The sequence below is a fragment of the Somniosus microcephalus genome, chromosome 7, assembly GCF_052327205.1.
Source record: "Somniosus microcephalus isolate GS21.2 chromosome 7, FLI_Smic_1.0, whole genome shotgun sequence".
Classification (NCBI taxonomy): domain Eukaryota; kingdom Metazoa; phylum Chordata; class Chondrichthyes; order Squaliformes; family Somniosidae; genus Somniosus; species Somniosus microcephalus.
The window spans coordinates 91,048,822-91,073,541 of record NC_140993.1 but is presented as its reverse complement, the minus strand read 5'-3'; the positions used below and the strand labels follow the sequence as shown (position 1 = coordinate 91,073,541).

The following is a 24,720-nucleotide window of genomic DNA, read 5'->3' as shown; positions in this document are numbered from 1 at the left end:
GTACAGTTAGTACTGTTAGAGGGGTAGAAACCAGATTGGAGAGTTTACGAATAAGGAGGGTTTTACACTGAGTGGTAGGATTTTAGTTGCAAGAAAAAGGCACACTCCAGGTCTTTGGAGACAAAGGAAAGGTTGGAGATCAGGTGGTAGTTGGAGAGATTGGAAGGGTTAATGGTGTGTTTCTTAAGGAAGGCGGGTACAGTTCCCTAGTATAGAGAAAGATTGATAATGTCAGCAAACAGGGAAAATGCTAGAATATATTATTAAGGACGTGGTAACAGGGCACTTAGAAAATAATATCGGGCAGAGTCAACACGGAATTATGAAAGGGAAATTGTGTTTGACGAACCTGTTAGAGTTTTTAGAGGTTATATCTAGCAGAATAGATAAGGGGGAACCAGTTGATGTGATGTATTTGGATTTTCAGAAGGCATTCGATAAGGTGCCACACAAGAGGTTATTAAATACAATTAGGGCTCATGGGAGTGGGGGTAATATACTAGCATGGATTGAGGATTGGTTAACGGACAGCAAACAGAGAGTAGGAATAAACGGGTCACTTGCGGGTTGGCAGGCTGTAACTAGTGGGGTACCACAAGGATTACTACTTAGGCCTCAGCTATTCATAATCTACATCAGTGAATTGGATGAGGGGACCAAATGTAATACAGTATATCCAAGTTTACTGATGATACAAAGCTGGGTGGGAATGTAAATTGTGAGGAGGATGCAAAGAGGCTTCAAGGGGATATAGACAGGCTAAGTGAGTGGGCAAGAACATGGCAAATGGAATATAATGTGGAGAAATGTGAAGTTATCCACTTTGGTGGGAAAAATAGAAAAGCAGAGTATTTTTTAAATGGTGGGAGATTGGGAAATGTTGGTGTTCAGAGGGACCTGGGTGCCCTTGTACACGAATCACTGAAAGTTAACATGCAGGTACAGCAAGTAATTAAGAAAGCAAATGGTATGTTGGCCTTTATTACAAGAGGATTTGAGCACAAGAGTTAAGACATCTTACTGCAATTATATGGGGCCCTGGTGAGAGCACACCTGGAGTATTGTGTACAGATTTGGTCTCTACCTAAGGAAGGATATACTTGCCATAGAGGGAGTGCAAACGAAGGTTCACCAGACTGATTCCTGGGATGGGGGATTGTCCTATGAGGAGAGATTGAGTAGACTAGGCCTATATTCTCGAGAGTTTAGAAGAATGAGAGATGATCTCATTGAAACATACAAAATTCTTACAGGACTTGACAAGGTAGATGCAGGGAGGATGTTTCACCTGGCTGGGGAGTCTAGAACCAGTGGTCACAGTCTCAGAATAAGGGGTCGGCCATTTAGGACTGAGATGGAGAAATTTCTTCACTCAGAGGGTGGTGAATCTTTGGAATTCTCTACCCCAGAGGGCTGTGGAGGCCCAGTCATTGAGTATATTCAAGTCAGACATCGATAGATTTTTGGATATTAGGGGAATCCAGGGATATGGAGACAGTGCAGGGAAGTGGAGTTGAGGTAGAAGATCAGCCATGATATTTAATGGTGGAGCAGGCTCGAAGGGCTGAATGGCCTACTCCTGCTCCTATTTTTTATGTTCTTATGGGGTTAATTTGGTAGTCAGTAGCTCCCATGTGAGAGAATCAAAGCAGCAGGCTTCATGACTGAGATGTCTGTTCAGGGGGAGATGGAGAAACACTAGAGAACAGAGTAGGTGAGAACTTGGTTGGAGAGTAGTTGAGGTTGTAGGGGAATTTGAAAATCAGTGAAGGCTGTTCAGATGGCTTTGACTTTGGTCATGAAGTCCATGATTTTCTCCCATTTAGAACCTGAGATGAGGATGAGTGTGTGTGTGTGTGTTTGTGTATGTGAAGGAGGGAAAACTGAATGGTAGTTAGTTTGTGGTGGTGAAGATGCTGGAGCTCTGCCTGGCCTCTGTGATGACCTTGGAATTGTAAGCAGTTTTGGACAGGGAAAGGTGGTACAGTTTGAAGTGTTTCAGGCAAATATGGCACTTGGCAACTGGGTAGTTGAAAGCCATATGCATTTAGTTTTACAGCCAGTGGATTTAAGACCGCAGAGGTACCTGTTATACCAGTTGAGAAGTGAAGGTGGGAGACTGTCCATAATCTTCCTCTCCTAAAATAATTGATTTCTTACTGATGTAGCGGTCCATTAGTAATGCTCCTCTACCTAACCCTGGGGCACTGAGGGCAGTTCTAGCATCCCTAACCCTATCTAACTGAGATCAGAGAACGCCATGTATAATCCTACATAATTCACCCGAGACTGAAAATTAACTCTGGGACCTTCCAGGCCTGTATGGCTTGGCTACACAAGGGGAGTCCTTTTTATTTACCGTTTAACTTGGTCATTTTAATTTTCTTCTGTGTCCTTGTTTCCTTTTTATCTTACTGTTTGTATCATTAACATGTTTATTTGCCTGTTGGTTTTCTCCATTTTACAAATATCTGTGTTTCCCTATTAAGTGTATTTATTTTATTTTCTCCAGTTTTGGTCTTTATTGAACCGTTGATCTTCCTCAACCTCTTTCAACCGATTTGTGTCTGTCTATACCTTTGCTTCTTTATTATTCTGCTTCTGACATTGTTTAGTTGTTTCTGTACAGGTGGGTTTTTTCTGCTCCCATTTCATCATTTATTTCTTTAGGTTAAAGGCAGGTTGCTTATTAAAATTTACATAGTGATTTCACTCTTTGTTAAGAATTTTTATAAACTCTACCTCCAGTAGCTTGAAGCTAATTTTTCCTCATCCTGGAACAGGTGAGAGAGCAGGGCAGATCATGGAATGAGCTTCATGGGAGTAGCAACAAGGCTGAGAACTAGCAAACACAAAGGACCGTCTACAGAAATACAGCTCAGTAAATAGCCAGTAATTCAATTTCAATATTTTTTTTTTTTTTTTTTTACAGTGCGGGCAGCAAGAAGGACACTTTTTTTGGTTTTTATTTTTAAAATAGTGGACTTTGAATTTTTATGTGTGATGACCCCTTGCAAATAATAACACACTATTCAGCAAAAATTGACTCATTCCTAGAGAACCTCTGCACTAATCAAAAGACAGTGTCACCTACTCCTGGGAAAACAGTCTTATTGCAGCTTTCGTGCAGCAACGGAAATGATGTGCTAGTAAGTCAACAAATACAGGGGAAAAAAACAGAAATCTTGTGATCTCGGGGGTTCCCAAGGGTCTGTGTACCCTAGTTTGAAAAACTTACTTTTAATAGCATTGTAACTGGACCACTCCCTGTAATTTGGAACACTAGAAAAGCCTGTGCTGTGAACTAGAGAAACAAGTTTTGTTTTAATTTGAACATGGATAGAGCAACAAAAAAGGTTGCTGTAGCCCGTTGCATGATCAAATGTGCTGTTTAAATTAGGAATGCCGATTGTAGCAATGGAATGCCACATATTGTTAGCTGTTGTACATTGCAGCTGCCGTGATGATGGAATGGGTTTATTTTGTTGCGCAGTGGTCGAGATCACTGTAAAATATACAGTGGGGAAAATTTTCTGATTTTTACTACAAAATATTTGAAAATTATATGTTAAAAAATTCCATTAAGAACTTTTTCTATTAATAATAACAGCAACAACAACTTGTATTTATATAGCACCTTTAACATAGTAAAACGTCCCAAGGCGCTGCACAGGAGTATTATAAGACAAAAAATTTGACACCGAGCCACATAAGGAGAAATTAGGGCAGGTGACCAAAAGCTTGGTCAAAGAGGTAGGTTTCAAGGAGCATCTTAAATGAGGAAAGAGAGGTAGCTGGCGGAGAGGCAGGGAATCCCAGAGCTTAGGGCCTAAGCAACAGAAGGCGTGGGCACCAAAGGTTGAGCAATTATAATCAGGGATGCTCAAGAGGCAGAATTAGAGGAGCGCAAATATCTCTTGTGGGGGGTGGTGGTTGTGGGGCTGAAGGAGATTGCAGAGATGGGGAGGGTCGAGGTCATGGAGGGATTTGAAAACAAGGATGAGAATTTTGAAATCAAGGCGTTGCTTAACCGGAATCCAATATAGGTCAGTGAGCACAAGGGTGATGGGTGAGCGGGACTTGGTACGAGTTAGGACACAAGCAGCCGAGTTTTGGATCACCTCAAGTTAACGTAGGGTAGAATGTGGGAGGCTTGCCAGGAGTGCGTTGGAATAGTCAAGACTAGAGGTAACAAAGGCATGGATGAGGGTTTCAGCAACGGATGAGCTGAGGCAAGGGTGGAGACGGGCGATGTTACGGAGGTGGAAATAGGCGGTCTTAGTTATGCTGCCGATATGTGGTCGGAAGCTCATTTCAGGGTCAAATATGACCCCAAGGTTGCGAACAGTGTGGTTCAGCCTCAGACAAATATTAGGAGAGGGATGGAGTCAGTGGCTAGGGAACAGAGTTTGCGGTGGGGCCGAAAACAATGGCTTCGGTCTTCCCAATATTTAATTGGAGAAAAATTCTGCTCATTCAGAACTGGATGTCGGACAAGCAGTCTGACAATTTAGAGACCGTGGAGGGGTCGAGAGAAGTGGTAGTGAGGTAGAGCTGGGTGTCGTCAGCGTACATTTGGAAACTGACAGTGTTTTTGGATGATGTCGCCAAGGGGCAACATGTAGATGAGAAATAGGAGGGGGCCAAGGATAGATCCTTGGGGGACAACAGAGGTAACGATGCAGGAGTGGGAAGAGAAGGCGTTGCAGGTGATTCTCTGGCTACGCTTAGATAGATAAGAATGGAACCAGGTGTGTGCAGCCCCACCCAGCTGGAAAGGCGTTTGAGAAGGATGGAGTGGTCAACTGTGTCAAAGGCTGCAGACAAGTCAAGAAGGACGGGGAGGGATAGTTTACCTTTGTCACCGTCACAAAGGATGTCACGTGACTTTGATGAGAGCCGTTTTGGTACTGTAGCAAAGGCAGAAACCTGATTGGAGGGATTTAAACATGGAATTGCAGGAAAGATGGGCACGGATTTGGGAGGCGACAACACGTTCAAGGACTTTGGAGAGGAAAGGGAGGTTGGAGATGGGGCAGTAGTTTGCAAAGACAGAGGGAGCAAGAGTTTTTTTTGAGGAGAGAGGTGATGGCAGATTTGAGGGCGAGTGGACCAGTACCTGAGGAGTGAGAACAGTTAACAATATCAGCTAACATGGGAACCAGAAAAGGAAGTTGGGTGGTCAACAGTTTGGTGGGAATATGGTGGAGGGAGCAGGATCTCATGGACAAGATGAGCGCAGAGAGGTCATGAGTGGAGATCGGAGAGAAACTGGCGAAAGGTGTGAGTTCAGGGCTAGGGCAGGGGGGACCTTAGAGGAAGTTTGGCCCAGTTGGCTAGGGGAAGGAAGGGAAGTGGCAGAGGCAGCTGAACAGATGGTCTCAATCTTAGAGACAAAGAAGTCCATGAGCTCCTGACACTTGTTGTCAGAGGTGAGGGTGAAGGAGACCGGGAGAGGGGTTTAAGAAGACGGTTAGCAGTGGAGAATAGGGGCCGGGGTTTATCTTTGCATTCCAGAATGATTCTGGAATAGTGAGCAATTTTGGCAGATGAGAGCAGGACCCGATAATGCTTTATGTGGTCCAGCCAGATCTGGCAGTGAATGGCTAAACCAATTGTCAGCCATATCTGTTCAAGTCTGTGTCCCTTGAACTTGATGGAGAGAAGATGAGGGCCGTACCAGGGGGAACTGCCAGGGTGAGAGAGAGTAATTGTTTTAATCGGGACTAGGACATCAAAGGTGGTGGTGAGGGTGTGGTTGAGCAGGTCAGTAGCTGCAGAAATGTCATGGTGAATGGAGGGCCAAAGGCTGGACAATTAATGAAAGCGTAAGGGTGAAGCATTTCAGTTTTCCTCACATTTTGAGCATTAGACTTCAGAATTGGTGAAGATGATGTTAGGAATGCACAATTGTGATGGTTTTTCAGTTGCTGAGAACATATATAGGATTACTTGCCAAAAAAAACAGCCATAAACAACTAAAGGGGTAAAAGACCAAATAAAACTAAAAGAAAAAGCGTGCAAAAATGCAACACAGATCCTGGCGAATGGGAAAGATACGAAGAACAGCAAAGGGTGACAAAACAGATAGAGCTACAAAAAGAGAGTATGAAAAGAAACTTGCAAGGGATATCAAAGTCAATACAAAAATTTATACAATTATGTTAGGTAAAAGACAGTGGTCAAGAGCAATGCTGGCCCCTTGAAAACTGATAACTGTGATATTGCCAATGATAATAAGGAAAATGACGGACATGTTGAATAATTACTTTGCGTCAGTATTTTCAGTTAGAGGAAGAGCATGCTGGAAATCCCAAGGAAACTAATATTGAATCAGGGATAAGGACTCAATAAAATTAATGTAAGTAAAATAACAGTAATGAAGAAAATAATGGTACTAAAGAGTGACAAATTCCCTGGCCCAGATGGTTTCCATCCCAGGGTTTTAAAGGAAGTAGGTGAGCACATTGCAGATGCCCTAACTATAATCTTCCAAAGTTCCCTGATTCAGGAGCCATTCCTTTAGATTGGAAAATTGCGCATGTCACTCCGCTATTTAAGAATGGTGAGAGGGGGAAACCAGGGAATTATAGACCAGTTAGCCTAACATCTGTTGTTGGGAAATTGCTAGATTCTATAATTAAGGATAGGGTGACGGTGAAAATTTTCAGCTGATCAAAGAGAGCCAGCATAGATTTGTAAAAGGTAGGACAGGCCTGACAAATCTGATTGATTGAATGTTTTGAAGAGGTGACTAAAGTAGTGGACAGGGGAAATGTCTGTGGATGTTATTTTCCCACATTACAACAGTGACTCCACTTCAAAAGTACAGGAAACTCTTTTTTATCCGGCACTGATGGGACCGGCGTGGTGCCGGTTGATCGAAAAGTCCGGATTACAGAGAGGTATACTTACCAAGGTACGAGAGCCCCGTACACGGCCGCAGGTGCAGGAGCCCCGGTTACACGGCACTTGTGCAGGAGTCCCGGTTACACGGCACTTGTGCAGGAGTCCCGGTTACACGGCACTTGTGCAGGAGCCCCGGTTACACGGCCAAAGATGCAGGAGCCCCGGTTACACAGCCACAGATCCAGGAACCTCGGTTACACGGCCACTAATATATAGTAAAACTTACCTGAACCTACTCCTGAATTTTGCCGGTTAAAAGAGATTTCCGGATATTTAGGTGCCGGTTAAAAGAGAGTTTCCTGTACTTCATTGGCTGTAAAGAGCTTTGAGATGTTCGGTGGTTGTGAAAGGCGCTATATTAATGCAAGTCTTTCTTTTTTTCTATATGGACTTCCAGAAGGCATTTGATAGAGTCCCATAAGAGACTGTTAACTAAGGGTGAAGCCCATGGAATTGATAATGGGCAGGTACTCTAATTGATAGGATGTGACTAGTGGTGTCCCGCAAGGATCTGTGTTGGGGCCTCAACTATTCACAGTATTTATTACCGACTTTGATGATGGGATAGAAAGCCACATATCCAAATTTGCCGATGACACATAGATAGGCAGCATTGCAGGCAGTGTAGATGAAAGCATAAAATGACAGAGATGTTGATAGATTAAGTGAATGAGCAAAACTGTGGCAAATAGATTTCAGTGTAGGCAAATGTGAGGACATCTACTTTGGACCTAAAAAGGATAGAACAGGGTAGCTGAAAGGCTAAAAACAGTGGAGGTCCAAAGAGACTTGGGGGTCCAGGTACATAGATAATTAAAATGTCATGAACAGGTACAGAAAATAATCAAAAAGGCTAATGGAATGCTGGCCTTTATATCTAGAGGGCTACAATACAAGTGGGTAGTAGTTATGCTACAGCTATACAAAACCCTGCTTAGACCACACCTGGAGTACTGTGAGCAGTTCTGGGCACCACACCTTAGGAAGGATATACAGGAAACTTTGTGCTATCCGGAGGTGAGCTATCCGGCAATCTGGAGCCACCGGCAAAAATCAGCAGCCGTTTTTTATTCTTTTTGTTTGTTTTTTTGCTTTGTTTGAACAGTCAAGCTGTGCAAGGTCTGTAGCTATAGCAACAACTTCAGCTACAGAGCTTTAGGGCCACACCCGAGTGTTTAGAAGCTGTTGCTAAGCAACAGTGTTTGTTGTCAAATACAGAGATAAGAATCTCCGTATCTCTCAACATTAACTCTGGAGAGTACGGCACTTTTCAGGCAATGGCAGCAGCTCGGTCCCGTGGGTGCCGGATAGCACAAAGTTTCCTGTAGTGGCCTTGGCGGGCGTGCAGTGTAGATTTACCAGAATGATACCTGGATTCCAGAGGTTAAATTATGAGGAGAGATTACACAAACTAGGCTTGTATCCCCTGGAATTTAGAAGGTTAAGGGGTGATTTGATCGGTTTTCAAGATATTAAGGGGATCAGATAGGGTAGATAGAGAGAAAATATTTTCGCTGGCTGGGGAGTCAAGAACTAGGGGCTATTGCCTAAAAATTAGAGCTAAACCTTTCAGGAGTGAAATTAGGAAACACTTTTACACACAAGGGGTGGTAGAAGTTTGAAACTCTACCGCAAACGGCAATTGATGCTAGATCAGCTGTTAATTTTTAATCAGAGATTGATAGCTTTTTGTTAACCAAAGTTATTAAACGATATGGGCCAAAGGCGGGTATATGGAGTTAGGTTGCAGATCAGCCATGATCTCATTGAATGACGGAATAGGCTTGAGGGGTTAAATATGCTACTCCTGTTCCTGTGTTCTTATTATCTTTGTTTCATGTTAAATTGTTCATAGTCTGGCAGCTATTGCAAAATTGCATTGCAGTGTTTTTTTAGGCTGGTATATACATGAAGGTTCATGTTTATTCATGGTTGGAGTTAAAAGTGAGAGCAACTATGGTGTAAAATATTATTGGTCTAAAGTACTTGGCCACCACGTTGTTCCACATCCTTAACTTCTAACAATCTTTTAGTTGAAGAGTTTTTCTATAAGTGCTGAAGAAATAATTCAAGGGAAATGGAGCAGTAATTCTGCACTGATGTTAAGCAGGGAGAATTCTCATGGAGTATGCCTGCCAATAAGGTTTGGATTTTGCATACTTGGCCTTTTTTAAAGAATGCTCTTACCAATCATTTGCTTTTGGTGACAATTATTTTTATTGAATATTTTCTTTTGAACAGAACAAAAATCCAACAAAGCAATAAATATATACAACCCTGAGTTAGATGTAAACAGCTGCATTGTACGTGGGGTTTCAAGATCTATAAAGTCTTCTCTGTGTTCCCAAAGAAAGTGATGACAGCAATCCTTAAAACAGTGACAACAGAATAATAATACAGGTAGACTATCCTTTATCCGAAAACCTCGGGACCAGCCGAGTTTCGGATAAAGGAGAATTTCAGATTTCGGAAGGTGGGTCGGCGGGGGTCCGCGGGGGGGTCGTGCGCACGACTTACGCTGACGCTCAGCGTAAGTCAGTCGGGGCCGGGGGGGGTCGACGGTTGTCGGGGTCGGCGGGGTCCGCGGGGGGGTCGGCGGGGTCCGCGGGGGTGTCGGGGCCGGCGGGGTCCGCGGGGGGGGTCGGCGGTTGTCGGGGTCCGCGGGGGGGTCGGCGGTTGTCGGGGCCGGCGGGGGGTCGTGCGCACGACTTACCCTTTATCCGAACTTCCAAAACTGGAACCCTCTAAAAACCGAAGGTTTTTTCGTTCGTACGCACGACTTACGCTGAACGAAAAAACCTTCGGTTTTTAGAGGGTTTCGGTTTTCGGAAGTCCGGATAAAGGGTAGTCTACCTGTATTATAATGACCTGGAGATTACAAATTAATAGACTAAACTGGAGACCTTAAATTACAGTAAAATGTGTTACTGTTTTTGTTAGACACCATGCATTTGCAATAAGAAAACTAAACCAACACAACCAAATGCTTGACCACTCACTTGCAAAAATGAAAGGTTATGATGAATATTACAGCACAGCTTATCCAAAACACACACCAACAATCAGCCCCTGTCATACCAATAATAAGCACACCACAATAGTACACTATTGAAAAACTGTCACACTTCTAGTTATACAGTAAATCAGGAGGTACATTTTCTATAGCACCACCTACCTATTTCAAATAAAAATATTGGCATACATTAGATCAAATGAAGAACACAGCAAACAAACATGGAAAAAAGCTTTAATGCAAACAAAATTGGGGAGTAGGCTGCGAGCAAGAATGGGGATAAAATGTTAAATTAAATGGCAGCAGTCAAAAATGAATTAATAAATTGGGGAGCAGAATGGGAAAAACAAACTTCAAGTAATAGCCAATTTCCTGTAGTTTCTTACCTATCTCTGTTATCTTCCTGCTGCTGTTTCTCTCTTGCCTTTTCTTACTTTTCTCTTCTTCACTCTTGATAATTTTTTTTGGTTCTGTCTCTGTGCCCTTCTGCATCTTTCACTGTTTTTCTTTTCTTTCTTTTGGGGTAGGTGATGTAAAAGGGAGCACTTAAGGGCTGAAGACTGTGTTTTCCAGTGGTGGATGCAGGGAAAATTCAGCTTGTAACCCTCAGCTGCTCGCTTCTCCATTCTCCCTTGAACCCGCCATGTCTGATAACCTTTCACGTTACCAGTACCCCATCCCACCCACTTAATTGCATTCCCTACCCCTTTGAACTATGTAATGAACTCCTTGCTCCCCTGATGCTTCCTGATCACCAGGAGCCTGAAATAAAAGCCTCAGGGCTATCATCGTCCGCATATCTTCGCCCCCTTGCCAACCAGTGGCCAGTCCTGCACCATAACACTCCCTATCACCCACAGCAGTCTGAGGAAAGTCTCCCTCTCTCACCCAGCCATGCTTGGTCCCACTGCAAAAATTACTTGCTGCTTGCCCAGTACCAGTCCTAGCTTCACTCCCATGCCCACATCTGACCCACCCTATTCCCCATAAAAATCTCATAGGAAAGCCTTCTCCCTTGCTTGATTAGTCTTCCAATTCCAAAAATCATCTGCAGCTCGCCCACTGCCAGTCCTGTCTCCTTATCTTGTCCTCCCGCTCTCAGTCGCACTTCAAAAATCATTGGCTCACAGCTTATCCCATGCCAGTCCTGTCATCACTGGGAAACTGGCAATCTGCTTTTAAATATGCTTTAAAAGCAGAATGCCAGTTTCCCAGAAGGATGGGCTAAGGACAGCTGACTTTTTGATCAATAGTAATCACAGGTGAGTGAGGAAGGAAGACATGACTAGCACCAGGTGGGCTGTGGGTTGTTTTTGGAACATAAATGGTAGGACTGAGCTTGGAGGGGCTAGGGAGGGAGAGGCTTGTAAGCTTTATATACAAAATCCTTTAACTGGAAATTATATTTTAACTTTGAACAATATCGTTTTTATTTTATTATGCAGCATAATATTTAATAAAAGTACTTTTTTCAATGAAGATTGACATTCCATCACAGATAATAGCCAACTTAGGTGGACAGATGGTTCATTGCTGTTAACCTTAGATAAATAGCATAAGAGAAAAATAAGATGACAAGATGTTGCTATCTAGCTTGTTCTGTCTTGACTTATTATTTCTATAAAATGGTGTTTCAGAGCTGTATTTGTCTTGGGTTTCTCTATCTATTACCTCTTAGCTTATTTTAAAATGAAGTTCCTGCATTTCTGGCTGAATAATTCTCTAATCACAACTGTTTAGCACATGATTTCTTTTAATTGAGATCAAGCTTTAAGTTGGGATTTATTATACCATGTCACAGTCATATTAAAATTAGGGAATTGGACTTGATAATCTAAATATCGTCAAAATAGATTACAGGTTTATTCTAGTGCATATTCCGCTGTCAGCTCATGGAGAATCCATATAGGATAACAGAACATGTCAGCATGAATGCAGAGTTTGTTCACGAGCAAAGATGCTCATAAGCAGTGAAACTATTGGCTCTGTTGGTGCTGTAAGTTTTTACTATATGTGTTCAGTTTAATTATCAAACTGCAGGACCCCCACCCTAGTCTGTCAATCTCCAGCACTGTCTCGACATACAGCTAACTCCATTCCCCCTCCCCAGTACTGCTAAATATCCGATATCTACCTCAAATTGGTACATTTTACTTACCATCTTTCTGTGTATTCTTTGCTTTAAAATTGGCAACGAACAAAATTTAAATACAAAAGTAAAGGAATACATATACAATGTTGTTTTGTAACTTCACGTGCTTCCCTATCAGAATAGTGTGATAGGCTGATTAACAGTCTGACAGGCTGCGAGGTGAATGCTCCTTTCGTGGCTGTAAGCAGCCTTGGGTGGTTAGTTCTATAGGGTGGGAGGGTTTTATGAACTCCCATAGCCTACGTGAGTATCCCGCTGGATGTCAGGGCTGTCTGAAGCAGGGCTGGGGGGCTCAGTATATCCACACACACTCGCACTCACTCTTTACTTTACATGGCATACCCACTGCTACTGATTTTTTAAAAAGTGTATCCACCAGCTCACAATGATCAATACCATGGAATATCTGTTGGTGGATAATGTATTCATTTTTCTCAGGCATTATGGGAATATTGAATTAATGTATAGAGGTGCCTCTGGCTCTGGTTGGTGAGCCATGCAGACCAGGAAGGTTGCAGGACTGATCCACACTCTGTGCTGAGTTAGCTGACCACAGCCATGGTGGCACTATAATTGGTTACAGCTTCTTGTATTAGGAAGAGGAAAATTGGCTATAGTTCCCAATGTTGGTCAGTATTGAGTCACCCTGCTGGAAGCGCATACATGTGGATGTTGGATGAGGACTGGATTGGACTTGGCTATAGTCACTTCCCTTGGATGGATAGCACATATAATGGAACTGTACACAGAGTAACACCTTCAGGAAGGGAGAAAATTGGCAGAGGAGAAAAAAAGTTGAGTGTTTACAGGTTTTACTATTCACTGAAGAATGATGTCTGAATTATAATTTGAACAGCAATTTTATTGAACAGCAGTGTGATTTGTGGTAGCTTCTAGTGAGTTAACTTGAAATATCATTTTTTTAAAGATCCAACACAGAAACCTCCAACTGTGCAGATAGTCCATCAACAAGTTCTTCACGGCAGTCTGCAACCAGTTCTCCGGTAATGAATGGAGAGAGCAATCATTCTCCCTGTCATGCAGCTGCCAGGCCTAAAAGTACAACGGCACCAAAAAGCTCTGCCACTCAAGCTGCCTGCAGTACTGGTAAGAATTTGTAGGTGGTTTGATGAGTGTCGAGAGAGAGAGAAACTTGCATGGTTATTAAGGATGCACAAGCAGTGTGAGATGGCTTTTAGGAAGGTAAATGGACTTTAGGTTTTTAATACTAAGACCATCGAGTAGTCTTGGGCACTATACTTAAAGGCCTCGATATTTACTTGGGGCTGTGAAGAGAGTGGGTGAGGATTTCTGGACGGGAAACCCGGAATTCCCAGATATCCTGAAATTAACAGCAGAATGACTTTAAAAATGTTTTCAACAGGTTTCCTGCCCGACAGCCAGCTTGATTGCCTGTCTGGCAGGAAGGCCTGCAACACAAGGATGCAACTGGGGAGTAGAGAGGGGGGGAAGAAAAGATCATTTGGCGTGGGGAGGGGAGGAGGAATCGCCGGTCGGGCTCTTCAGACCGGGGGCGGTGATGGGGTGGTTGAGGGGTGAGGGTCAGCCAATTGTGAGTTCTGTAAAGAGGTTAGCTTGTTGAGCCTGGGGGAAACACTCCAGCAGTGCTGTAAATGAACTTCCTGCCACCTTTTACCTGCTGGGTTTCTTGAACCCCAGGTTTTAAATTTAAAACCTGTTAAAATGGAGGCAAGCAACCTCCTTTAAAGCTTTTACTGACTGACCTGCCTCCTGAGAAGGGATTGGTTGCCTGGTTCCTGACCCGCCTCCATTAAAACTTGGAAGTGTGCGGGTTGGGATCGGATTTGAGATTTTTAAATGTTGTACTTCCCAATCCACCCGTCCTTGGGGGTTAAAATTGCCCCCAGAGTGTAGGAGGCTTTTATATATTTGCACTAGAAGTATCGGGTCGATTTTAACCCTGGGTAAATGGTGCAATCAGTGTGAGGGCCAGGCCCCATTGATATTTGATCAGTGAAATGCGAGTGCTGAGCCAGAGCTCACGGACATAGGGGTGTGTAGTAAATCTGGCAGCACCTCTGCAGAGTTGAGTCGGTAGTTTTATTTGCATGGGGGGGGGGGGGTGCGTGGATGGGTGTCACTGGGTGGGGGCCGATAGGAGAAGCATTCATGATCCTCCTGGCTCCACAAATAATCTTTCAAAAACTCGAAACTTAATTGGTTTTGGAGCAGCCTTTATCAGTCCCTTTAAGGACCATTGGTTAGGTCTTTCAAAACCTAGTGCTAGTGGATTGAGCATGCGCATAAAACGGTCTGCTCATTGGTACCTCAAAATTTCGTCAAAGGTCTACTTGTATAATAGAATTAGGCGTCCATCTGAAACAGGCAGATGCCTGGGCTGCCCATCCAGAGTCCCTTGGTAAAATGGCAGCAGGCAGTAATGTATCCCTGCAATCTTCAGGGTGCTACCACCTCAATCCCACAGATGAAGGGAGTTAAAACCGACCCTATCATATCAAGTTTTGATCCCTGGACATAGCAAATTATAATTGTCAGCTTTGGCTCAGTGGTAGCATTCTCACTTCTGAGCCTGAAGGTCGTGGGTTCAAGTCCCACTCCAGAAACTTGAATACATAATCTCAATCTCGGGTGACACTCCAGTGCAGTAATAAGGGAATGCTGCATTATCATAAGTGCCATATTTCTGATGAGATGTTAAACTGAGTCCTCTCTGGTGGATGTAAAAGATCCCATGGAATGATTCAAAGAAGAGCAGACAAGAGTACTACTTCAGATACAAGGATGATATCTTAGGGAGGGGCAAGACCGTGAAGGGATTTAAACACAAGATCAGATTTTTAAATTGAAGTGTTGGGGAACTGAAGGCTAATGTATGTCACCAAGGGTAGGGGTGAGAGGTGAGTGGGACCTAGTGCGTGATACAAAATGCACAGCAGAATTTTGGACGAGCTGAAGTTTACATGGGTGAAAGATGGGAGGTTGGTCAGGAGCGCATTGGAATAGTTGATCTGGATATGACAAAGGCGAGGATGAGGGTTGCAGTGGCAGATGGGCTCAGGTAGGGGCGAAGGCAAGTATTTGTTATGCAGGTGCAAGTAGACTGTCTTTCTGACAGAGAGCATATGGGGTCAGAAGTTCAACTCGGGGTTTTGCACACAATTAATTCAGGATTATGCACAGGTAGTTGTCTAATTTTGTAAACATTTTACTTATTTTGTTCTAGTAAATGGAGAACCACCACCATCACCGCCAACACCTCCATCAACATCATCGTCATCCTCACCAACGATAACTGTGACATCTGCCAGTGGAGTTATAACAGAATCTGCAGAGACTTCCACTCCCATGGTTTGCACTACTACTACTACTACTACTACTACTTTACCTTCCATATCTGCAGCAAGTATAACAGAAACAACTACAGCTGCTGCAGGCAATAGCACAACTTCTTCAGCAACCAGCGCAACTGCTGACGCTCCTTTAGCAGCCCCAGCTACGGACTCTACTGCCAGAAGCAATACAGGGGCAGACAGTGGAAAACCTAGGCATTCAACTTCAAATGCATCTGCTGGGCCTGTTAGACAGCAGCCAGACAGCATTAGCACAGAACCATTGCCAGCTGGGTAAGTACATGAACACTGACTGACTTTGTTTCTCTATTAGCATTAGAAGTATTGTTACAGGATTGGAGTCTAATGGAAAGAACTTATCCAAATTTGATACTTCTGTCTTAAAATTAGTTTTATTAAACAGTAACATGAGTCAGTTGACACTTCTGAATTATCCATTGCTTTTAAAATGTGTGCATCATATTTTCCAAAATAAATAAAGTGTATGATGTACAAAATTATTTTAAAAAATTAGATTCACAGAGCTATAAATAATTTGAACTCGGTGCGCTCAAGATATATTAATTTTTTTTAAATTGTGCTTATGCACCTGCAGAATTTTTACTATTTTGTAATGGGTGTAGATTCTCTGTAATTCTTGGTTCAGTGTGTTTTTGGGCCTTAGCAATGCTTGAGTATTGTAATAAAGGCTCTTGTATTTTATATTTTCTGATTCCCACCCCTCCCCCTTATGCCTCTCTTAAGGTGGTGATTCATGCAAGGGTATGGTTTGAATGGTATTTATTTGTTAGTCTGGAAAGTGAGTATTCAGCATCCACAGTTTGTATCTACATGTGCACTGTAGGGCTCACTGGATAGCAGTTAAAAATAGGAACCCTGTGTTTGTTTCCCCTGTCTTCTCCCACCTTCCACCTGTCTGAGAACCATGCGACCAGCTGTGCTACTCGAACTGCCATTTGATTGAATTTCGCAAACTCAGCAGGTACCAGGAATGGAATCTGGAACCTTCCTGGTATGTGGTTCACTCACATCTAGGGTTGCATTTAACCAATAATCTGAGGTTTGGGTCTACTTTATTTAAAACTATATCCATATATGTGCATACATCTTAAATATGGAAAAACTCTACCTGCCAATTTGTTTTTAACTCAAATACCAAAATTGACACAGTATATTTAGCTTAATTTGTACTACAGTGTTGAAGACTACTAGTGTATGGTTTGATAATCTGGATTGAAAGCTCTAACTCTTAAACTCAGTATCTATTTCCCTCTATCTGCCCATGATGCACCTTGGGATATTTTACTATGTTAAGGGCATTGCATAAGTGTAAATTATTGTTGTAAACTTCATTTGTACTAGTAAGTATTTTGCTGTTAAATCAAAGATGAGTATTGAGAATTGTGAATTTATAAAAGTTTGTAGAAATTTGAAGTAGTATTGTTGCAGTACTACTGCTTTAAAGAACACAAAGCTGGCAAGTTATCAAAATGTGAAATCATTTTATAATTTGTTCCAATGAAGTTGATGGGTTACATTGTTGAAGGAAGATGTGAGTTTGGGCCCACATCCTTGATCTTAATTTTGTCACTGGGGGAATTACTGAGTGAAGGCTGGTTGTTTTCCTAAAAGCAAAGGGAGGAATCCACTTCAGCAGCTTTTTTTGTCCCTTTAATGAACATTAATACTGACAGAGTCTTGGGAGTAAGTCATCTGGAAAAAACTGGTGCAGGAGACTTAAAAATGGGAAGAGGAGAGGAAATATAAAAAATATACTGTACAAATACTTGTGGAATTTTATAGAATATAAGAGCCCATTGCATCTGGCTCTCTGCAAGAGCTATCTGTTTAGTCCTGTTACTGTTCACTAAAACACACATTCCACTCCCCTTTCTATCTCCTAGTTGTGTGTGCAGTTTGTGTATTTGTAAACTAGTTGAATAAAACCTTTCCTAAATTAATTCCGCTTTCCGAAGGTGGGAGCAGAGGAAGGATCCTCATGGTAGAACGTATTATGTTGATCACAACACAAGAACTACAACATGGGAGAGACCACAGCCTTTGCCACCAGGGTGAGCGATATTGGACTGAATTGTTTATATGTCCCTGTTTGTGAGATCTTCTGAGTTATATTCTTAAACTGTGCTTTGTCTCCTAGTTGGGAAAGACGGGTGGATGATCGAGGCAGGGTGTACTATGTAGATCATAACACCAGGACAACAACATGGCAACGGCCAACAATGGAATCAGTCAGGAACTTTGAACAATGGCAATCTCAACGGAATCAGCTACAGGGAGCTATGCAGCAATTCAACCAACGATACCTCTATTCGGTAGCTATTGCTTCATTTTGTTTCCCACTTTGGTCTATACAGCATTCCAGCAAAAGTGTTTCATTTACACAAACATTTTCTGCTAATTATTGATACTCTATAGTATTGTCTATAGTAATTATATTCTGGTTTAGTAACTGTTTCTGTCCTATAGCCAGACTTGTTTGCTTCATTCCCACCATACCAGAGAAAAAAATAATAATAGCAGTGTAGGAACGGAGGTTCCTATCCGAATAATGGAGTTCGACTCAGTGAATCAAAATAACAAAGTTTAATAAACAACAAAGTTAGCTAGTAAACTACAGGAGAAGATGTACACAGGCCTGTTCAGGTTGCAAGGCACTCGACGACTTCTGGAAGCTGACGTCATCGCGTTCTTCGCACCACTGGCGGTCACGTGATCGACGTCATCACGCAGAGTGCAGGAGTACATACAGTATAGTTAACACAGTTTAAAGGTGCAGTCCACAGCTGCACTACACTGTAGTTAAAGGGATTATTACTAATTGCCCTGAGTCTCTTGGTGGTTCCGCCACAGGCGCCCCCCCCCCCCCCAGAATTCTCTAACAGCTAGTGTCAAACGAGCAGGGGGTTTGATGAGCCTGCCCAAACGACGACGAAACTCAGGCAGCGGAGGTGGAACGTTGGGAAACGAGCTGGTGCTTGGCTGTGTCTGCAGCGGCGCATCAGGTGTGGAGGAAACAATAGCAGGTGGTGTGGGCAAGGATGAGGCAGATGCAGGCGGTTCAATGGCGGGCCGTTGCATAACTGGTCTGGCGGTCAACGGTGGTCGTCCACGGCGAGGTGGCTGGGCAGCCACGACTGGTTCACTCCGATCTAGATGGGCTGGTTTAAGTCGGTTGATGGAGATGGTATCGGACTTGCCGCCCACTTCGACCGTGAAAATTTTTTCTCCCGATGAGATGACACGAAACGGTGCAGCATAAGGCGGTCTGAGCGGGTCTCTCTGGCCGTCCTGCCGAATAAAGACGTAATCAGAGCTCATGAGCTCTGCCAGGACATGAGGCCTCTGTAGGTTGTGATGCGAGGTAGGAATAGGCAGGAAATTCCTGGCCGCCTCGTGATGCTGGAGGAGCTGCTGAGCTGCAGATCACGGTTCAGTGTGTGGAGGGAGAAAGTCACCTGGTACTCTAAGTGTCTGACCGTAGACTAGCTCAGCCGATGAAGACTGGAGATCATCCTTGGGGGCTGTGCGGAGGCCTAGCATCACCCAGGGGAATTTGTCCATCCAGTTGGGTCCACGCAAGCTGGCACGGAGGGACGCCTTGAGAGATCGATGAAACCTCTCGCACAGACCATTCGCCTGCGGATGGTAAGCGGTGGTACGGTGCAGCTTGGTACCCAAGCCCTGTGCAACTGCGTTCCACAACTCCGACGTGAATTGCGGACCTCGGTCACAGGAGATGTCGGCTGGCACCCCAAACCGAGCCACCCACGACAAAATGAACGCCCTGGAGACGTCTGCTGCAGTGGTAGCGACCACGGGAATCGCTTCCGGCTACCTGGTGGTACGGTCCACCACCGTCAGGAGATGCGTGAAACCCCGCGACACGGGAAGAGGACCCACTAAGTCCGCGTGTACGTGATTGAAACGTCGTTCTGGCACTGGGAAGGTGGCCACTGGAGCCTTGACATGACGATGGACCTTCGATTTTTGACACTCGATGCAATTGTTTGTCCAGTCCCAGATGTCCAAATGCATTCCTTTCCAAACAAATTTGCGGGACATGAGCCGTTGTGAAGCTCGCATCCCCGGGTGCGATAAACCGTGTATAGCCTGGAATATTTTCTTATGCCATTCGACTGGTACAATGGGCCGGGGCACTCCCATGGATGTGTCGCACAAGAGCGTGGTGCCTGCTGCTTGAAACTTAACATCGGCTACCTGCCAACTGGAAGGCGTGGACCGAAACGCCTGTACTTCAGGATCTGCCAGTTGATCTTCCGCCAATCCGACAAAATCGATGCCCAGGTGAACTGCCTGGACTGGAGCGTGGGAGAGGCAATCAGCCACAAGATTATCCTTGCCAGACACGTGCCGTAAATCCGTCGTAAATTTGGATATAAATGTGAGGTGGCGCTGCTGCCGAGCTGACCAAGGTTCTGCCGTTTTGGCCATCGCGAAAGTGAGCGGCTTGTGGTCCACGAACGCAGTGAACGGGCGCCCTTCTAGAAGAAAACGGAAATGTCGGATGGCCAAAAACAGGGCCAGCAACTCCCTGTCAAAAGTGCTATACTTTCGCTCGTTCTTGCGCAGTTGGCGGCTGAAAAAGGCTAACGGCTGCCAAGTCCCGTCGACCCGTTGTTCCTGGATCGCCCCGATGGCGTAGTCGAAGGCATCCGTAGTGAGGGCGACTGTCGCGCCCGGGAGTGGGTGTGCAAGCATAGTTGCGTCTGCCAACGCCGCCTTGGTGTCGAGGAACGCCTGGTCCATCTGCGGTGTCCAAGTGATAACGTCCTTGCCCGACTTCCCTTTGAGTGCTTCGTACAGGGGCTGCATTATCTGGGCTGCCTTGGGAACGAAACGATGATAAAAATTCACCATCCCCAGAAACTCCTGAAGGGATTTGACTGTGTGAGGCCGCGGGAATGCCGTAACTGCCTCTACCTTGGTGGCCAGTGGAACGGCGCCTTCTGAGGTAATCCTGTGCCCCAGAAAGTCAATACTGGTTACCCCAAACTTGCATTTGGCTGGGTTGATGATAAGGCCATGTTGGCTGAGACGGGCAAAGAGTGTGCGTAAATGCACCATGTGTTCCTTCGAATCCTTGCTGGCTATGAGAATGTCATCTAAGTAAACGAAAATAAAAGGCAGATCCCGTAACACAGAGTCCATTAGCCGTTGGAAGGCCTGAGCCGCGTTTTTCAAACCGAACGGCATTCGAAGGAACTCAAACAGCCCAAACGGAGTGATGACCGCTGTTTTGGGGACGTCTTGAGGGTGCACAGGGACTTGGTGATATCCGCGGACGAGATCCACTTTGGAAAATACGGAGTTGCCCGCCAGATGTGCTGAAAAATCTTGTATATGGGGTATTGGATACCTGTCCGGTGTAGTGGCCTCGTTTAGGCGTCTGTAATCACCGCAAGGCCGCCATCCGCCGCCTGGTTTAGGTACAATGTGCAGTGGGGAGGACCAAGGACTGTCGTATGATCCCGAGGCGCTCCATGGTCTGAAACTCAGCCTTTGCAGCTGCAAGCTTGCCGGGTTCTAATCTTCGCGCCCAAGCGTAAACAGGCGATCCAGTTGTGGTGCTGTGATGCGCCACACCGTGCCTCGTGACTGCAGCCGAAAAAGCCGGCCTGGTGAGCTCCGGGAACTCGCCGAGCAGGCGCGTAAACCTGTCCTGCGATGGAACCGCACAGGCGACCGACCAGGACACGGCGGTGCTGCGGTGGCAGGGCACCGCGTGGAAAGTGGACGCATTAATGAGTCGGCAGTGTTGGACGTCGACCAGAAAGCCGTTGGCACAGAAGAAATCGACCCCCAGGATGGCCTGCGAGACCTTAGCTGTAATAAACTCCCACACAAAACGCTGTCCGGCGAAGGTTAAATTGACTCTCCGTTTTCCGAACGTGCGAATAGCCGCGCCATTAGCTGCCACGAGGGAAGGACCGTGCCCGCCGGATTGTAGATCCAGCTTTGAAGCTGGCAGAATACTGCACTGGGAACCAGTGTCGCACAGGAATCGTCGCCCTGCCATGGAATCCGTAATGTAAAGGAGTTTTCCCGCTGAACCGACCGCCATGGCGACCTGAACGTGTTTTTCAGACCCTGCTGTCCGTCTCGAAGTGCGGGCTTGCTGAAGTTTTTTTTTTTCGGGGAGAAACTGCAGGGAGGACGGCAGCATCGAGATTTGGCACCAAAACGTGCGTGGTACGCGCACCAGCCTGCTGGAGGAGGGCTGGGCTTCGCTCGCGTGGGGGAAGGGCGCCTCGTGGCTGCACAACACTGCTGTGTAACCGTAAATATCTTGTCTGCCTCTGCAGCGAGCTCAGCACAGTCCGTGATGGCAGAATTGGCCAAGGCCGCTTGAACTGGTTCAGGTACCTGGCAGAGGAAGAGTTCGCGGAACAAAAAGCATTGGGGCTCCGAACCCAAAAGCGTGAGCATCTGGCTCATCAGTTCCGATGGTTTTGAGTCCCCGAGGCCGGGCATAGAAATAAGCCTGCGTGCGCGCTCCGACTTATTGAGATCAAACACCTGTAGCAAACGAGTTTTTAGAGTTTCATAGTTGCCCTCAGCCGGTGGATTGCCAAGGAGGCTGACGACCCGCGAGGCCGCGGCGCTGTCGAGAGTGGAGACCACGTAGTAGTAACGGGTCGAATCCGCTGTAACCTCCCGGAGTGCAAACTGGGCTTCTGCCTGGAAAAACCATGCTGCTGGTTGCTGTTCCCAGAACTGCGGCAGTTTGAGGGCGACGGCATTCGTGTTCATTATGGAATCTCAACGAAAGTTGTCCGACGAGATCGGGGTCACCAGTGTAGGAACGGAGGTTCCTATCCAAATAATGGAGTTCGACTCTGAATCAAAATAACAACGTTTAATAAACAACGAAGTTAGCTATTAAACTACAGGAGAAGATGTACACAGGTCTGTTCAGGTTGCAAGGCACTCGACGACTGCTGGAAGGTTCTGGAAGCTGACGTCATCGCGTTCTTCGCGCCACTGGCGGTCACGTGATCGTCATGACGTCATCACGCAGAGTGCAGGAGTACATACAGTATAGTTAACACAGTTTAAAGGTGCAGTCCACAGCTGCACTACACTGTAGTTAAAGGGATTATTACTAATTGCCCTGAGTCTCTTGGTGGCTCTGCCACAGCAGCAAGTTTTTTTTCTAGTTAGATGCTTAAATTTACAACGTGATGGAGTTGTCAAAGAGTGTTTTTTTTACACTGTGCTGCTTACTAGTAGAAGTCAGATTCACACCTGCCATTGCCTGTGCAATGAATTCTGCAACACGGCCAGGTGATTACAAGCAACATGCTTCCCTACAAGGAGAATTAGAGGGTGACTCAGTGTGGGTTTCCTTTGTGCCAATCATGGTAGACGGTTACAAAGCAATATTAGCCTAGGCTGAAGAACAGGGAGCACTTGAACGGGAGGCTAGTGATGCTGATGCTTCAGTCTACGCATTGTAATGTATGTTGTTTTGATAGCAAAGTACTAAAGTGAATATTATTTTCAACAGGCTTCAATGTTATCAGCAGAAAATGATCCTCTTGGCCCTTTACCACCTGGCTGGGGTACGTTTGTCATCATTTTTGTAGAGGTCATGCCACACTGTTTAAGAAATACTATACATTGAGTAAATTATTCAGAAATCACACAACACCAGGTTATAGTCCAACCGCTTTATTTGAAATCACAAGCTTTCGGAGCGCTGCACCTTCTTCAGGTGCAGCGCTCCGAAAGCTTGTGATTTCAAATAAAGCTGTTGGACTATAACCTGGTGTTGTGTGATTTCTTACATTTGTCCACCCCAGTCCAACTCCGGCATCTCCACACCATAAATTATTCAGGGCATTAGTCCAGCTCCTAAATTGATTTGTATCACTTTATTTGCTTAAAAATATACTATACATGACACTTCACTAAAATTAGTAAAGGTATATACTGGGTATAAAGGTGGGTATGTTATGTCAAACTTTAACTGGATAAATAACAAAATTGCCATTTAGTTTGGCGGGCATGACTAAAGCACCTTTTACTCTTTTCACACACTAATGCAAAGTTATTTGAAATGCGTGCAGAAAATCTTTTTACAACTTTAGGTTGATGAGCGCACGGTAACAGAATTAAAGCAGATTCACATCCTGCATTTTGAAGATTTTAATCTGGTTATCATGTGATAAACAAGTTCTCCGTTGTGATACTTGGTTTACTGGGAGAGGGAGAGATGTAAGAGCAACAGAATTGGTCAAATTATACAAAATGCAACTTTGCCCCCCCCCCCCCCCCCCCACCCTCAGTCTACATGGAAAGAAAATATATAGAAGTGAATAATGATAAAATTATCTAAGCCATTCTTTGTTTTCTCTCTGCAACAGAAAGGAGGGTGGATGCAAATGATCGAGTTTACTTTGTGAATCATAATACAAAGACCACTCAGTGGGAGGATCCAAGAACACAGGGGTAAGTGTCCAGTAAGGAAGCCCATTGTCAAGTAAATATGTGGATCCCTTAAGGCCAATGGAAGCAAAAATACACTCAATTAATTGCTATATATTTCACTGTATGCTTCCATAAAGAAAGAAATAATGACTTGCATTTCTATAGCGCCTTTCATAACCACCGGACGTCCCAAAGCGCTTTACAGCCAATGAAGTACTTTTTGAAGTGTAGTCACTGTTATAATGTAGGAAACGGAGGCTTTTGGCACATCATCTGAATTATTCAAGAGTAATAGTCATGTGCTGTGTTCTTACTTTAAATTGTTATTGAAGTGAATATCTACAGAATGTCCAATAATTACAGCAGCTTGTCAATTTCGGAATTAATATATCACACAAAACCAACTTATGTTGATAAAAGCAGTAGATAATTAGCTGATTTCTCATGGTTGTTCAGGGATGATTTGTGGGGATGGATAAGTGAATTCACTTATGTTGTGATAGGCGGTGTTAATCACTGAAATAATCTCAAATCTGGAAAACTATAGCCTTATTTGTGTTGTCAGTAACAGAAGAAATCATGGAATCAATTATCAGCAGCAAATCTGAGGATTATCCATCATAGCCTAGTAAATAGTAGTATAGTAGTAGACATTCAGGTTTCCTGACAAGCTCTTCCCCCCCCCCCCCCGCCTCCTGCCGAAACCACGTAAGCAGCCCACCCCAGTCAAGATTAAGCCCATTTACTTTTTTTGAGGAGGTGGCATATCAAATAGACCATGGTAAACCTTATTACATGAAGTATTTAGACTTCCAAAAAGA

General features: G+C 44.5%; 1 protein-coding gene across 6 annotated transcripts in view; it reads left to right on the top strand.

Moving 5' to 3' along the window:
• Positions 1–24,720, top strand: part of wwp1 (WW domain containing E3 ubiquitin protein ligase 1) — a 204,733-nt gene that overhangs the window by 107,055 nt on the left and 72,958 nt on the right. For all 6 annotated transcript variants that reach the window (XM_085992735.1, XM_085992736.1, XM_085992737.1 and 3 more), the window contains 6 exons: positions 13,003–13,181; positions 15,301–15,700; positions 17,404–17,499; positions 17,586–17,760; positions 22,977–23,031; positions 23,836–23,920. In XM_085992735.1, coding sequence (XP_085848861.1) covers positions 13,003–13,181; positions 15,301–15,700; positions 17,404–17,499; positions 17,586–17,760; positions 22,977–23,031; positions 23,836–23,920 — 990 coding nt within the window. The remainder of the gene's footprint in view (positions 1–13,002; positions 13,182–15,300; positions 15,701–17,403; positions 17,500–17,585; positions 17,761–22,976; positions 23,032–23,835; positions 23,921–24,720) is intronic.